At 44.2% G+C, this 15,000-nt stretch overlaps 1 protein-coding gene across 2 annotated transcripts in view; it reads left to right on the top strand.

Annotated features, from left to right (window-relative positions):
* EIF3A (eukaryotic translation initiation factor 3 subunit A) overlaps positions 1-15,000 on the top strand; it is a 180,961-nt gene that overhangs the window by 68,898 nt on the left and 97,063 nt on the right. For both annotated transcript variants that reach the window (XM_068106527.2, XM_068106526.2), the window contains exons 11-14: position 1; positions 3,833-4,180; positions 5,645-5,749; positions 14,511-14,624. The exon at position 1 is cut by the window's left edge and continues 185 nt beyond it. In XM_068106527.2, coding sequence (XP_067962628.1) covers position 1; positions 3,833-4,180; positions 5,645-5,749; positions 14,511-14,624 — 568 coding nt within the window. The remainder of the gene's footprint in view (positions 2-3,832; positions 4,181-5,644; positions 5,750-14,510; positions 14,625-15,000) is intronic.

Genomic DNA, 15,000 nt, shown 5'->3' with positions numbered 1-15,000 from the left:
GGTGTGCATTTTATTTTCATTCAAATCAGCTTTTACACTGACTGTTGCATGTTTTTATGCCTCCGCCAAAGAAGTCGGCGGAGGCATTATGTTTTCGGGTCATCCGTCCGCGGTAGGTTTTCATTAACATGACATTAATAACATGAGAACGGCAGAAGGGATTGAAATCCAAATTCCGGCAAGTATGTACTACAATGTATCGATGCAATGATTTGATTTTGGGGTCAAAAGTAGAGTATGTAATAGGTTTTTGTTATCTCGATAACTTAAGAACAGAACTAAGTCAAACTTGGTAAATGTATGTATAATGATGTAAAAATAAAAAGGTTAGATTATGAGGTCATAAGTGAGAAGTCCCGTTTGGTAAAAATCCTATTACTGCGCTAACTTGTGAACCAGTAATGGGATTTTGACCAAACGTGGTATATGTGCATATTATGATGCAAGGACGAATTGACGATATTTTGGCGTCAAAGGTCAAAGGTCAGAGGTCATGTCAGGAAAGAATGTGATTTTTGAGAACAGCTGAAGGGATTTGAATAAAACGTGGCAAGTATATATAATGATGTAATGTGGGCGGAGGCATATCGGTTGACGTCGCGACGTCTCGTGCCGTTCTAGTTATTTTTTGATCTACATATTATGCAGGGTTCTCTCCTGAAAAAAACTGAAATTTGTGATTTTGTCAAGCCAATTATGGAGCCAGAAACCGCTTTTGAGTGTGAAAATTCCACTGAAGAAAGCTTGAAGAAACTAAAACGTCATAAGTCACGTCATCTTTTAGTCATAATGGATTTAAGCTAAAACCTTAAAAAACCCACTTCTCTCAAATCGTCGTGGGGTGGCATGGTTGGGCTGTCGTTCAGTACTAAGCACAACTGCGTGCAGTTATAAGCAGCAGGATATTGCAAAGTTATGGAAGAAATTGATTGATTCGGAAGAAATTGAGTGTGACAAGGACGAATTGATTAGATCTTGGAGAAGATCAACATCCGGATACTGGAATCTTTTAAGTGATTCTTCACCATTGAGAGACGTGGCCAAAAACTAGATATAGCCTGATAGTTCAAAAAGTTATGGGTGGATTTGAATAATATTTGGTGGATAGGTTGGGTGTGTGACGAGAACAAGCTGATTAGATTTTGTGAAGATCCGAATGTGGATCAGGCCTTTCAACAACAAACAACAACATGCATTTTAAAGGCCATTTTCCCTACTAGAGCGGGGGTTAGCCTTGCGGTCCCCATGACAATCTTCTCCATTTTGCCCTATTTTCTGCATCTCTCCTTATTAACCCCCTTGCCCGCATTTCTTCTTCCACCATCTTTAGCCAAGTCTTTCTCGGTCTTCCCCGTCCTCTACTTCCTTCTACATTCATTTCCATCACTCTTCTCAACCAGTCACTTTCATCCTTCCTCAACACATGACCAACACAGCATCAATCACAGGCTCTATTCCCATCATCTTTCACAATTCATCATTTGTCTTCCTCTCTCTCAACGATACTCCGCACATCCGTCGAACCATTCGCATTTCCACCCTTTCCAACCTTCGTTGCTGCTCTACGTTCATTACCCATGTCTCGCTCCCATAAATCATAACACTTCTCACACATGCAGCATACACCTTTCCCTTCAGCTTCAACGACACTCCCGTCATCATCAGCACGCCACTCAGTTCCCGAAACTTCTTCCATGCACATCTCACTCCAGCAACCGTTGCCGAGTCTGATCCACCTTCTCCATTCAGCATTTCTCCGAGGTAGCAAAATGTTTTCACAGCTTCCAGCTTCACACCATGTCCAAGATCCAACTCAACATTTCCTCCATCTGCAGCTCCCTCTGTGCACACCTTACATTTGAATGTAGCTGCCACACTGGTTAATGACCCTCTCAGACCACTACATTTTTGATGAACCCACTCAGCGCACATTGTACATTGAATGGAGTTCACTCCGACACCCTTCCGACACACAGCACAGGGCCACTTCCCAGTTCTTTCCACCTCACCACATGCTTTATCACTTGCCATCACCTTCGTCTTTCCGATATTCACCTTCAGACCTTTTGTCTCCATACATTCCTTCCACTTGTTCATCTTTTCCTTCAGTCCATCCATTCCTTCCACTTGTTCATCTTTTCCTTCAGTCCATCCATACTTTCCGCAATCAACACCAGATCATCTGCATACAACAACTCCCACGGTAAACCCTCCTTTACGTTCTGAGCCAGCACCTCCATCACAGCTACAAATAGTAGTGGACTTAGTACCGACTCCCTGATGCACTCCCACCTTCACCTCAAACTCACCACTGTTCCTGTCCTTCGTCCTTACAACTGTGCGCGCTCTTTTGTACATTGCCATCACTACTCTGATCAACCATTCCTCCACTCCTAACTTCCTTAATGCCCATGTCAATACTTTGTGTGGAACCCTATCGAATGCTTTCTCCAGATCAACAAACCCAAGAAACAACTTCTTCCTCTTCTCCATGTACTTCTCCTGCAACTGCCTCACAATGAAAAGCGCGTCTGTCGTTCCTCTTCCTGGCATAAATCCAAACTGCATTTCGTCGATCTTCACTTTCTTCCTTATCCTCCTCCTCCAACACCCTTTCCAATACCTTCATTCCATGCTCCAATAACTTTATCGCTCGGTACGAGCCACACTCCAGAGGGTCACCTTTTCCCCTTGTATAGAGGGACGAGGGTACTCAGTTCCCAAGCCACTGGAATGCGGCCTTCTTTCACCACCAGACTACAGATCTCTGTCATTCTCTTCACACCCCAACTTCCTGCTGCCTTCAACATATCTCCCACAACTCCTGTCGGCCCTCCTGCTTTTCTACCCTTCATTGCTTTTATCGCTTCCTCAACTTCCTTCTCAGTTATCTTCTCTGCCGGTCCTAAAAAAACTGGGTTACTCTCTATGTTGCCATCCCATTCATTCTCTGTATTCAACAGCATTTCCATATATCTTTTCCATCTTCCTTTAATTCCATCTGGGTCCACAACGATTTGTCCCACTTCATCCTTCAAGAAACTCACCCTAATCACATCACACCTCTCTTTAGCTATCTGCTTTGCAATCCTGAATACTGCTTTCTGACCCTCTTCCGAATCCAAGCGTTCTCCGAACATTTTCCTACATGCCTCCTGCGCCTTTGCTACCTCTTTCTTTGCAGCCTTCCTGGCCACCTTATAACTTTCATGCTCTGCTGTTTCTGCTCCCGTACCCTTTGCCTTCTGCCACTCCTTGAACTTCTTCCTCTTCTCGTCAATCCTCTTTCCAACTTCATCATCCCACCACCATGTTTCCGAGTGCCTCGGTGGTCCTTTTGTCCATCCACATACCTCACCAACGGCTCCCAACAGACTAGCTTTCATTGACATCGAACCACGTTCAAGCTCAACCACATCATCGTCTATCCTACTCAGCCTCTCTTTTAATGCCTCCCTTACTGTCACCTCTTTCAACCTCCACACCTTCATACTTGGTTGGTACTTCACCCGCCGAGCTCTCCTCGCACCTTTCACCCTTATGTCGCAGACAACCAAGTGGTGCTGTGAAACAGCCTCCTCCCCCGGGATCACCTTTGTGTCCCGGAGGTGCCCCTTATCTCGCCTACGAAACCCACCCACCCATTTTGGCCTTTCAGTGGGATATAAAACATAAACTGTTGAGCCTGGTGGAGATATGTGCTCTTCTGAGTGCCATTCTAGGTATTATTGCTTTTACTATATACTGTACCTTCTTTTGTTCTTCTTTTATTCAAATATCTGCAGAGTGTGGTTGCTTTTGCATTGCTGCTTTTCTCTGTGCGGTTGTACAGAGCGAGAAGGAGGAACATCGCAAGCAGGCCGTACTTATATACTTGAAGAATGCTCGTAAAGAGCACCAGCGCGTCTTGGAACGTCGGCAGACAATTGAGGAGCGCAAAGAGCGTCTCGAGAACTTGAATGTTGCTCGTGAACGCAAAGAGCAGCAACAGCGGCAGGCTGCAATGAAGAAGTTGAGAGAAGAAGAAGATGAGCGACTGCGGAAGGAAGCACGTGAGCGCGAGAACCAGCGCATTCTGCAGGAGCACGAGAGCATCAAACGTAAACACGTCCGTGAGCGCCTCGAGCAGATCCGCAAAACGGAACTGGGCGCAAAAGCTCTGAAGGACCTCGACATAGAGGTGATAATAAAGCCTTACTTGAACCATATGGCGTGCGTTTTTGGTTTAATCCCCAACACCCATATTTTGAGACCTTTTTAAGGGGAATTGCTTAAATTGCTGAAGGTGGGGAGGGCATCTAGATTGGGTTGTTTTTGAACTACATTGTTTCGCGGATGTTGAAGAACCCAATTATTTATTTATTTTGACAATATGTACAATCTAGTGCATTATTTCTCCACTCTTTAAAGAAAAAACATGGGAGATTTTAATCGTATCTGTCTGTCTGTCCATCACACTATATCCTCCTAAGCGGGTAGTACAGAAATTCGCCAAACTTGGTAGTTATGATCACCACATAGCAAGTGTGAGAGCAGTATACTTTTTGGCCCTGCCCCCTGGGGCATGGTCAAAAGTTCAAATTCCAAAAAATGCAATCATGGGCACATTTTTAAACATTGTTCAATTACCCTTTGTACATACAATCAATATTGGGGGACACCTGAGATATGTAACAATTTTTTGGGGATTTGGCCCCGTTTTATGCCCCAGGGGGTGGGGACTTTGGGTCATGGGTCAAAACGATATACCTGTACAGTATTTTTTTCAGCTCTAATTTGATATTGGGTCATTGTGGTGGAACCTTTTGCCGTCTTTCAACTCTGTGGTGGGAAGCGTGGCAATTTGCGATGGCGTGCCATTGACTTTGTTCTAGTTACTTCCACCACTGAAAGTGGATGGATTTTATGTTTTTACCCATACGTCTGTCTGTCCATTTGTCTGTCTGGGAACAGGATATCTCATAAAGTTGTCTAAGGATTCTGGCTTAATTTGGTGGAACGAAATTGTTCGATTTTGGTGAAGATCCGGATCTGGATCTGAGAATTTTAAAGTGTTTATTCACCATTGAGAGAAGGCCAAAAACGATATATTGCATGATATTTCAAAAAGTTATGGACTACTTCTTTCAAAACCTGGTGGTCAGGCTGTATGTGTGGCGAGGAAGAATCAATTCGATTTTGGTTAAGATCCGAATAAGAATCTGGCCTATTGGTGGGATCCAAAACGTAAACTGTTCAGCCTGGTGGAGGTATTCTCTCTACCCAGTGACATTCTAGTTACCTCTGCCACCGAAGGTGGATGGAGGTTATGTTTTTCACCCTGGTCTGTTTTGTTTGTCTGTTTTTCTGTTTGTCTGTGAACAGGATAGCTCAAAAAGTTGTAGACTGAATAGGATGAAACTTGGTGGACAGCTACGGTGTGTGACGAGGAAGAATTGATTCAATTTTGGTGAAGATTCAAATCTGGATACTGGAGTTTTAATTTTTTTATTTTAAGTTATTCTTCACCATTGGGTGATAGGGCCAAAAACAATATGTAGAATGATATTTCTAAAAAACTTGTGGATGTCATGACAAAACTTGGTGAATGAGTTGGGTAAGTGATGAGAAGAAGCTGATTGGATTAATTTTTTTTCATTTCTAGAACCTTGATGAGCTTGATCCCGATTTCATAATGGCTAAGCAAGTGGAGCAACTTGAGAAAGAGAAAAGGGAGCTTCAGGAGAGGCTGAAAAACCAGGAGAAAAAGGTGAGTTGGAAATTTTGTTGTTGTTTAATAGGCAGTGTTCTGTTGCGTTTATTAGCAGTGTTCAATCATCGTTCATAATGCTAACTTTTTTTTCTTTTCTTTTTTTTGTTTCCAATGAAATTGGAAACAACTTTCGTGCACTTATTCCATTTATCCTTCAGGCTGTCTGTGAGTAAAAAATCAGTTTTCACATTGTTTCTTCAGTCATTCATTGGCATCCACACAGATGTGACTTCACATGTCAAAATGTAACAGTCATGAACCTAAATCCAGGCTGTATTGAGGATAATCTAACATCCTACAGGCCTACTCGTGGGATGGTGGCCTGTCGATCACTGGCTGTGTGCACACATGTGTTTTGGTGAAGGATGAGTATGCCTTTTGTGATTATCCCTCGGTGTTTTACCTTCGCAAAAAACAAACATTCCTTTCAAGCAGTGAGGCGCATAAGAGCTGCCATGGCAGTTTCATTGTCTAAGGAGCACAGTCCTGGACAGGTCACCACTTTGAAGCAGGATAATTGAATGACTTATCAGCCAGTAAGTTGGTACTCATTTTGATGACCTCGGAACGATGATGGGCTGAGTAAACCCACTTGGTGTTATTTCAACAGCATAACACGGGCTCAAACTCAAAACCCTAAGACTTCAGTCGTTAGTCAAACACCAAGCCTGTTTTTCGTTCATGGGCTCCGACAATCTTTTTATTTTTACATGAGGCTGGTGTAACATTCCCCTGCGATTCACTATATCCTTCACAAAACTACAATCGGCCGGATTCACTTTGCATCCCAGAAAATGGAGGCGATGTTGCTTGTGTTGGTAGGTGTAAGGTTTATTGGGTGGTGGTGATCACCTGTGCTCAATTTGGTTTCAGGATCCCAGTAATATAGCCACCTTTCATCACCAAGAACTAATAAAGTTGGCTGGATCTGCTTTGAACGGTATAAGAAGCTCTCAAAGTGATGCGGAGATTTTCTGTCAATCTTGAATGCTGAGGCTTCAGGAGGCTATAGAGCTGAGACCGTTGGCATGCCCAAGTGATTGTGGTTGAATGTGAAAACGCTGGCTTCATAATTTAAGTTCTGTGTCAGGTCGCCATGTTTGGCAAGGGTACGCCTTTGTTGAATAGCCATGGTTAATGGGAAGCCAACGTTTGTTTGGAAACCTCAACAACAACAACAACAACAGGCATTTTAAGGCCATTTTCCCTGCTAGAGCGGGGGTTAGCCTTGCGGGCCCCATGACAATCTTCTCCATTTTGCCATATTTTCTACATCTCCCCTTGTTAACCCCCTTGACCGCATTTCTTCTTCCACCACCTTTAGCCAAGTCTTTCTCGGTCTTCCCCGTCCTCCACTTCCTTCTACATTCATTTCCATCACTCTTCTCAACCAGTCACTGTCATCCTTCCTCAACACATGACCAAACCATCTCAACCTATTTCTCTTCACAGCATCCATCACAGGCTCTATTTCCATCATCTTTCACAATTCATCATTTGTCTTCCGAGTCAGGTTCACTATGTTTTTTCGTTCAAAATCATGGTAGATAAGCAAACCAATACATTTTTGGAAACGTTATTACATGGAAAATCTGAAAATCAATGTTTACATTTGCCAATTCCGACCAATTCGATTCGACCAATCGCTTCGATCGACCATTCGATCAATTCGATCGATTCGATTCGATTCGATTCGATTCGATCGACCATTCGACCAATTCGATTTGCCAATCAATTTGACCGACCTTTGCTTGTGTGGAACGGACTGTGAAAACGATGCGGACTATATTGTCGGATACGACACACAGGACAGTGATGACGAACTCTAAATGGCATATTCTGTAATCGTGTATGTTTGATGCCATTGACTGCCTGTGTATATTTTGTCATTGACTGCCTGTGTAGATGTGAAGTTATACTGACTGCATGTGTATATATGATTTTGCTGACTGCCTGTGTATGTTTGGTGATATGAATTATTGTGACACATTTTGATGTTATTAACTGCCTGTACAAAATGATAACATGTATTTGATTATGCAACTTATCGCGAATATAAAGACAGTATTTTGCAATTCAAAACCTTTGATTCGTGTCTTACCATTCCCCATAGCACTAATTTGATACTTTCATTGGATTCCTTGTCCCTGAAAATATAGGTTTAGTATATTTTTTAAAGTTTTTAGGGTAATTAGAGGCAGAAATGTTCCCCCTTCCTCTTCATTAACGGTATGGACCTCAAACATCCGGGGCCTTCGCTCAAACTTGACTGATCTCTCCATACAGGTTGCTTCTAACAAACCAGATGTGATCTGCTTAACAGAAACTTTCCTCCTTCATGATGTCTCTGATGCCTTGGTATCTCTCCCAGGTTACTCCCTCCTCCGGTATGATAGACCTGAGCCTCGTCCTGGAGGTGGGGTTGCTATCTTTATAAAAAACTCTCTTCCTCACTCGCCCTCCACTGCCCTCTCTCCACCTCACCCCCAGGAATACCTTAGGCTACGGCTTCCCCTTCGCTCCCACCTTTTGTTCATATGTGTGTTGTACCGTCCACCAAACAGCGATGACTCCATCTACATCTCGCTGTCTGATAATATTGACCAACTTCTATCTACCCATCCCAACTCTCTCTTCCTCATATGTGGTGATTTCAATTGTCACCATGCCAGTTGGCTGGGCGTGGGTACCTCTCTCACCAGCCATGGCTCTTCAGCAAAGGACTTCTGCGACTCACTGGGACTGACACAATCTGGCAATTTCCCGACCCGGATCTCAGTCAACGGAGCATCTTCTCTTCTGGATTTGGTTATGACTAACTTCCCTGAAAATGTCTGCTGCTCTTCTTCTGCTTCAATCGGCTCATCTGATCATGTGCTTGTCAAAGTGGACATCTCTCTGACCATTCTCAGAGAGCCTCCTCAGCGTCGACGAGTCTGGCATTTCACTCAGGCCAACTGGCACGGTCTTCAAGCAGCCATCAATCATCTGGACTGGTCTCCCATCTCTACCGCCTCTGACATCAACTCATCCTGGGAATTCTTTCAAAGTAAATTGCTCGCTCTCATGCACAGATTTATCCCATCTCGTCTTCAGTTGTCATACCCTTCCTCCCGTCCATGGTACACGGAATCTTGTGGTGAGGCTGTTGCCCTGAAACAACTTGCTTTCGTCTCCTGGAAAGTAAATCCAACGGAAGGAAATCTCATTTCCTTTCACAAAGCCCGAAACAAGTGTGTGTCCACCCTCAGGAGAGCCAGGAAACAATATCTCACCGTTCTCAAGACCGAACTCTCTTATCTGTCTCCCTCTTCCAAATCCCGATGGTGTCTGCTCAAATCTGTTTCTGGTGTTTGTTCCCCCTCCATTCCCTCCCTCACCTCAAACGGCTTAACGGCTGACTCCGCACGTGAAAAAGCTGAATGCCTCAACTCTGTGTTTGCCTCTAAATCTTGTGTCCCAAACCCATCTCTCTCTGTACCCACCGTACCCAGTCGTACCCAGCTGCTCCTGGACTCTGTGTCCTTTCCTCCTGACAAGGTGGAAAAGTTTCTGTCAACCCTCGACTCTGATTCTGCAACTGGTCCTGACGGCATCAGCCCACGGGTCCTAAAATCATGTTCTTCCGCTCTTTCACTCCCTCTTTCTGTTCTCTTCACCCGCTCTTTTGCTCAAGGTCGTCTGCCATCTGCTTGGAAATCAGCCAACATCACCGCTTTGCACAAAAAAGGTGCAAAAACAGATCCTAGCAACTACAGACCAATCAGCCTTCTCCCAATTATCAGCAAAGTCATGGAATCCATCATTGCTTCAGATATGAAATCTTTCCTCTTCTCCAATGGCTTGATCTCTGATCATCAATTTGGTTTCAGACCTGGTCACTCTACTCTGGACATGCTGCTTCTGCTTTCTCAACAATGGATGGAGGTCCTCAACGCCAAACAGGAAATTAGAGCTGTCTCCCTTGACATTTCACGTGCCTTCGATACGGTCTGGCACCCTGCTCTGCTCACCAAACTCTCCTCCTTTGGTATCCATGGAAATCTCCACGCATGGCTGGCGGACTTTCCTCTCTGGTCGTAGTCAACATGTGGCCCTGAATGGGTTTCTCTCATCTCCTCTTCCTGTTCAGGCTGGAGTTCCCCAAGGTAGTGTTCTGGGCCCTGTGCTTTTTGTGGTCTTCATCAATGATCTCTCTGACTCTCTTGAAAATCCTCTCTATCTCTTTGCTGACGACTCTACTCTCTGTCGCTCCATTCCTCATCCCTCAGATCGGCAGTCTGCAGCCTCCTCACTCTCTGCAGACCTGGACAAAATCACAGACTGGGCAAACAAATGGAACATGTCTTTCAATCCTGATAAATCTCACACTCTTACGATGTCTCTCCGAAAAGACTGACTGGACAACCCTCCCATCTACTTTCTGAACAATCCTCTCCAAGAAGTTCTGTCACTCAAGCTTTTGGGTCTCACTATTTGCCATGATCTTTCCTGGGAAAACCACATTTCAAATCTGGCCTCCAAAGCCAGTCGCCGACTGGGCATCCTCCGAAGGCACCTGTTTCTGGTGCGAAGTCCTTCCTTGGCACACCTTAGCTCCTCACCACATACAAGGCTTTCATCCGCAGCTCTATGGAATACTGCTCTCCCCTCTGGTCTGGTGCTCCTGCCTCACACCTAGCTCGTCTTCACGCTGTTGAAACCAAAGCGTTCAGAATCATTGGAATCTCCTGCGATGAAGCTAACTCCAAGGGCCTTTCACTCACTCACTGCAGGCAGGTTGGTGGTCTTTCCGTCTTCTACCGACTCCTCTCTGGCCTTGCCTCCCCAGCTCTCTCTGGGCTCTGTTCCCCAAATATTCCTACAGGTCACACAAGATCTGCCTGCAACCCTCTTATGGTTAAACTGCCAAAATCAAGACTTTCTGCTCACCTTCACTCCTTCATTCCTCTTTTCTCCCACCTCTGGAACAAACTCCCTCACCCTCTTCAATCCCACTCCACCCTCCAGGTCTTTAAAACAGCTGTTCAGCACCATCTCTTATCCTCCCCCATCCAAAACCTTGATCTTTTCTACCCCCGCTAATTTCGGTCCCCTTGTGTTTTATACCTCTCCCCCCCTTCCCACGCCTCCTGCCCCCCAAGCCCTCTCCCTCCCACACTTCTCCCTGCTCTCAAATGTTGTGGTTGTGTGCTTCCCCTTCTCTCCACATCTTGTCTTCCGCTCCCTCTTTTTGTATATTTTGTTTGTCTGGTTGATTTGTTTGTGAAATAAATGTTAGCTCTTTCACGAGCCTCGATTCAGTATACAAAAAAAAAAAAAAAAAAAAATAGAACAAAATATGTATTTTGCAGTGGCCATTTTGAAAATCCAAAATGGCCGCCATACAGGTATCTCTCCAAATGTAAACATTGATTTTTAGTTTCCTTATGCTATAACCTTTCCAAAAATGTATAGGTTTGCTAATCTACCATGATTTTGAACGAAATATAATTTATTGACATAGTGAACCTGACTATCCCGTCTCTCAACGATACTCTGCACATCCACCTAACCATTCGCATTTCCACCCTTTGCAGCCTTCTTTACTGCTCTACGTTCATTGCCCATGTCTCGCTCCCAGAAATCATAACACTTCTCACACATGCAGCATACACCTTTCCTTTCAGCTTCAACGACACTCCCCTCCTCGTCAGCACTCCACTCGGTTCCCGAAACTTCTTCCATGCACATCTCACTCGAGCAACCGTTGCCGAGTCTGATCCACCTTCTTCATTCAACATGTCTCCGAGGTAAAAAAAAAAAGTTTTCATTTAATTGTACATTGAATGGAGTTCACTCCGACACCCTTCCTGCACACAGCACACAGCCACTTCCCAGTTCTTTTCACATCGCCACATGCTTTACCACTTGCCATCACCTTAGTCTTTCCAATATTCAACTTTAGACCTTTTGTCTCCATACATTCCTTCCACTTGTTCATTTTCTCCTTCAGTCCATCCATACTCTCCCCAATCAACACCAGATCATCTGCATTCAACTACTCCCATGGTAAACCCTCCTTTACGTTCTGAGCCAGCACCTCCATCACAGCTACAAATAGTAGTGGACTTAGTACCGACCCCTGATGCACTCCCACCTTCACCTCAAACTCACCACTGTTCCCGTCCTTCGTCCTTACAGCTGTGCGCGCGCTCTCGTACATTGCCATCATTACTCTGATCAACCATTCCTCCACTGCTGACTTCCTCAATGCCCATGTCATTACTTCACGTGGAACCCTATCAAATGCTTTCTCCAGATCAACAAACCCAAGAAACAACTTCTTCCTCTTCTCCATGTACTTCTCCTGAAAAACCCTTCACCATTCTCACACCACTTCCCTTCCATCTAGTCTCCTGCACACAACCAATGCCCAACTCTTCTTCTGACCAATACTTCCACCACTTCTCCTAATCTCCCTGTCAATGTCCCAAACCTCAGAAACTGATCTCCACGTGGGGCATTGGACGTTTCGTCATCATAGATGGAGTGATCTCCACCCTTGCTTCTATCAGGTTCCCCACCTTGATTTTTGACGAGAGGGAGTGAGGTCCCCCACGGGGTACTTCGGGCTGTACCCTGCCCATATGTAATTGTAATTGTCATGGTTCCCTTTTTGAGGCAATATTTTATGGCCGGATGCCCTTCGTGAAGCCAACCCTTTTAGTCGCCTCTTACGACACGCAGAGATATGGTGTACCTATTCCAAACCGGGGTACACACCTTTTATTGGCAACCTCAACATGATGAATTTTCATGATTAATGCAAATGCTTCAACCAACTTTATCAGCAGGTTACTCGGTCAAATCTTCCTGCTTCAACTTCAAAGGATTCGCTTTGACATTGTCTGCTCCCAATTTCGCTCGATAGAAATGAGGGTGTACCTTTGCCATGTACTGCAACCGTGCATTCATGGATTTATTTGGAGTCATCACCTTCATTCCATTCAAAATTGATTGTACATCATTGCGTAATTTTTCATGAGTTCCTTATTTGTCTTATGTTCCAAACTTTTGTATTATACTCTAATAACAATGTCAGATTGATTAAGCTCTTCGCACATAGTACCGTGAGGTAGGAGCCTTCCGGCTGTGCCATTGACCCTTGTGCTCTGGACTGTTCTGCATCGTGTATGCGCTACTTTCTTTGTTTACGTCGTGCTCGAGATGGCTCAGTGTGATTGTGGTCGACTTTAGAGTTGCATCGAGTTTCCCAGGAGTATTCCATGATGAGGTTTTTCTCGGAGACCGCTACAAGATAACTTGCAGCTTCACCCTGCAAACAACGGCATTCGCCATGTGGCCCCTTCAGTGTGTTTTGCACGAAGCCAGTGGCGGTTCTGTGGGCAGTGGGTGCGGTGTGCTGACTCGGGTGGTAGAAAACATAATCTTTTGTTGCCACCCATTTGATAACCTTCAAGAGTACATGATGGTGGTTGTTTTGAAGATGAACTAAGAGGAGGCATTATGAGGTGTGAGATCCATGTGGGCCCGATGTGGCGAGTCAGCCGAGCATTGCTACTCGACACTTGCCTGTGTTGGTGTACCTGTTGGACTTCATCAATCCCCATAACGAGCAGTAAAACAGTTTCACGTTGCTGCACTTTCTTGCCTAATTTTTGCCAACTTACTTGCATTCTTCTGAACATGAGGTTTACCCACCTTTTTAGTTCATCTTTACTCTCTTGATTACTACCATATTTGGGTGTTTTCTTTTTTTGTATTCCTATGAATTGTGCTTTTCTTGTCTTTACCTCTGCCACCAATGGTGGATGAATGGAGGTTCTGTTTTCAACCATTTCTGATTGTGTCTGTGAGCAGGGTATCTTAAAAGGTGGGTCTGCATCCGGCTGCTGGAAATTTTAAAGTGATTCTTCACCATTGAGTGATTGGGCCAAACCAATATATAGCACAACATCTTGAAACGTTATGGTTTGATCCGGACGAAATTTGATGGATCAGTTGGGTAGGTAACGATGCCAAGCTGATTAGCTTTTGGTTCAAGTCCGATCAGTGGGATTAAAAACGTAACCTGTCCAGCCTGATGTGTATGCACTCCACCGAGTGCCTTTCTCGTATTTTATATAAAATGCATAAAGATATTTTGTCAAATGTTATACGTGTTACACAAGATCAAGACTGATTATTAGGAAAGAGCCCCTCCTTGAGGAAAGGAGAAGGAAGCAGCAAGACTTTGAGTACGTGTTTACCATGGCGCCTCTGTAAAACATACAAACGTCTTCCCTCTCAGAGATTGTGTGGGGTAATTTGTTTGGGGTTGAAAGGGGCAGGTAAAATATAAGGTTCTATTCGTGTTGTGCATTAGGTTAAAAAAAAACGGGAACTGGTATTTAATTTCACCGGCGTCTTTTGATCAGGATTATCATGTGCTGTCTCGGCAGGAAAAAAAACATCCAGTATAAATCAAATGTAGGAGTCTCGAGCACTGTACATTAAGGGAACTAGCCCCAGAAGCTGCTGCTGCTGCTGTTGTTGTTATAATCATCGTAATTGCTGTTATCTGAAAGTATTAGTGTCTGGCAAGCATGCAGGTTTCTCTTGAATGTTTAAACATTGTGTTGTCATTTGAAAATTTCCTCTTCGTTGTCAGATGTTTGTTACCCACTTGAAACAAGTAGCTGCTGCAGAGAACGATTTCATTTGATTGTTTCTTCCTTTTCAGATGACGTGACCCCATCCCTGTGTTTTTATCCAGGTTGATTACTATGAACGAGCTAAGAGACTAGAGGAAATTTCCCTCTTGAAAAAATCCTACGAGGAACAGAGGGAGAAGGATGTGGAATTTTGGGAACAGCAAGAGGAGGAAAGGGTAAGTTCAAGGGTCCGACATATTTGCACACGTAATACGTTATCGCACATTTGAGGTCACTTTGCTTTTCTAGCCATAATATCAAATGATTGCAAACTTGTAAACCTTTGATGGACAAATATATCTTTTGTGTGCGTTGGCTGTCTGTGGATTGATGAGTATAATGTAAGTTTGTCAAAGTTGCGAGTATTGTTTGAAATGCGAACGTTGAGTTGGTCTCGTATTTTCTTCATCCTTCCACTTTTATTGAAGCAGAGTTGTTAGGAGCTTCTGATTATGAACACGTTTAGATTTACCTTTGAACAAGTGTTTTGTCTTCATGTTTATCCTTGGCCTTGTATTTCTGTCTTGGCATCACATGGAAGAGAGGTAGTTT

Source organism: Myxine glutinosa, chromosome 2, assembly GCF_964187855.1.
Source record: "Myxine glutinosa chromosome 2, kmMyxGlut1.1, whole genome shotgun sequence".
NCBI classification, from domain to species: domain Eukaryota; kingdom Metazoa; phylum Chordata; class Myxini; order Myxiniformes; family Myxinidae; genus Myxine; species Myxine glutinosa.
The sequence above is the reverse complement of the archived record's forward strand: the minus strand, read 5'-3'. Positions and strand labels throughout refer to the sequence as shown.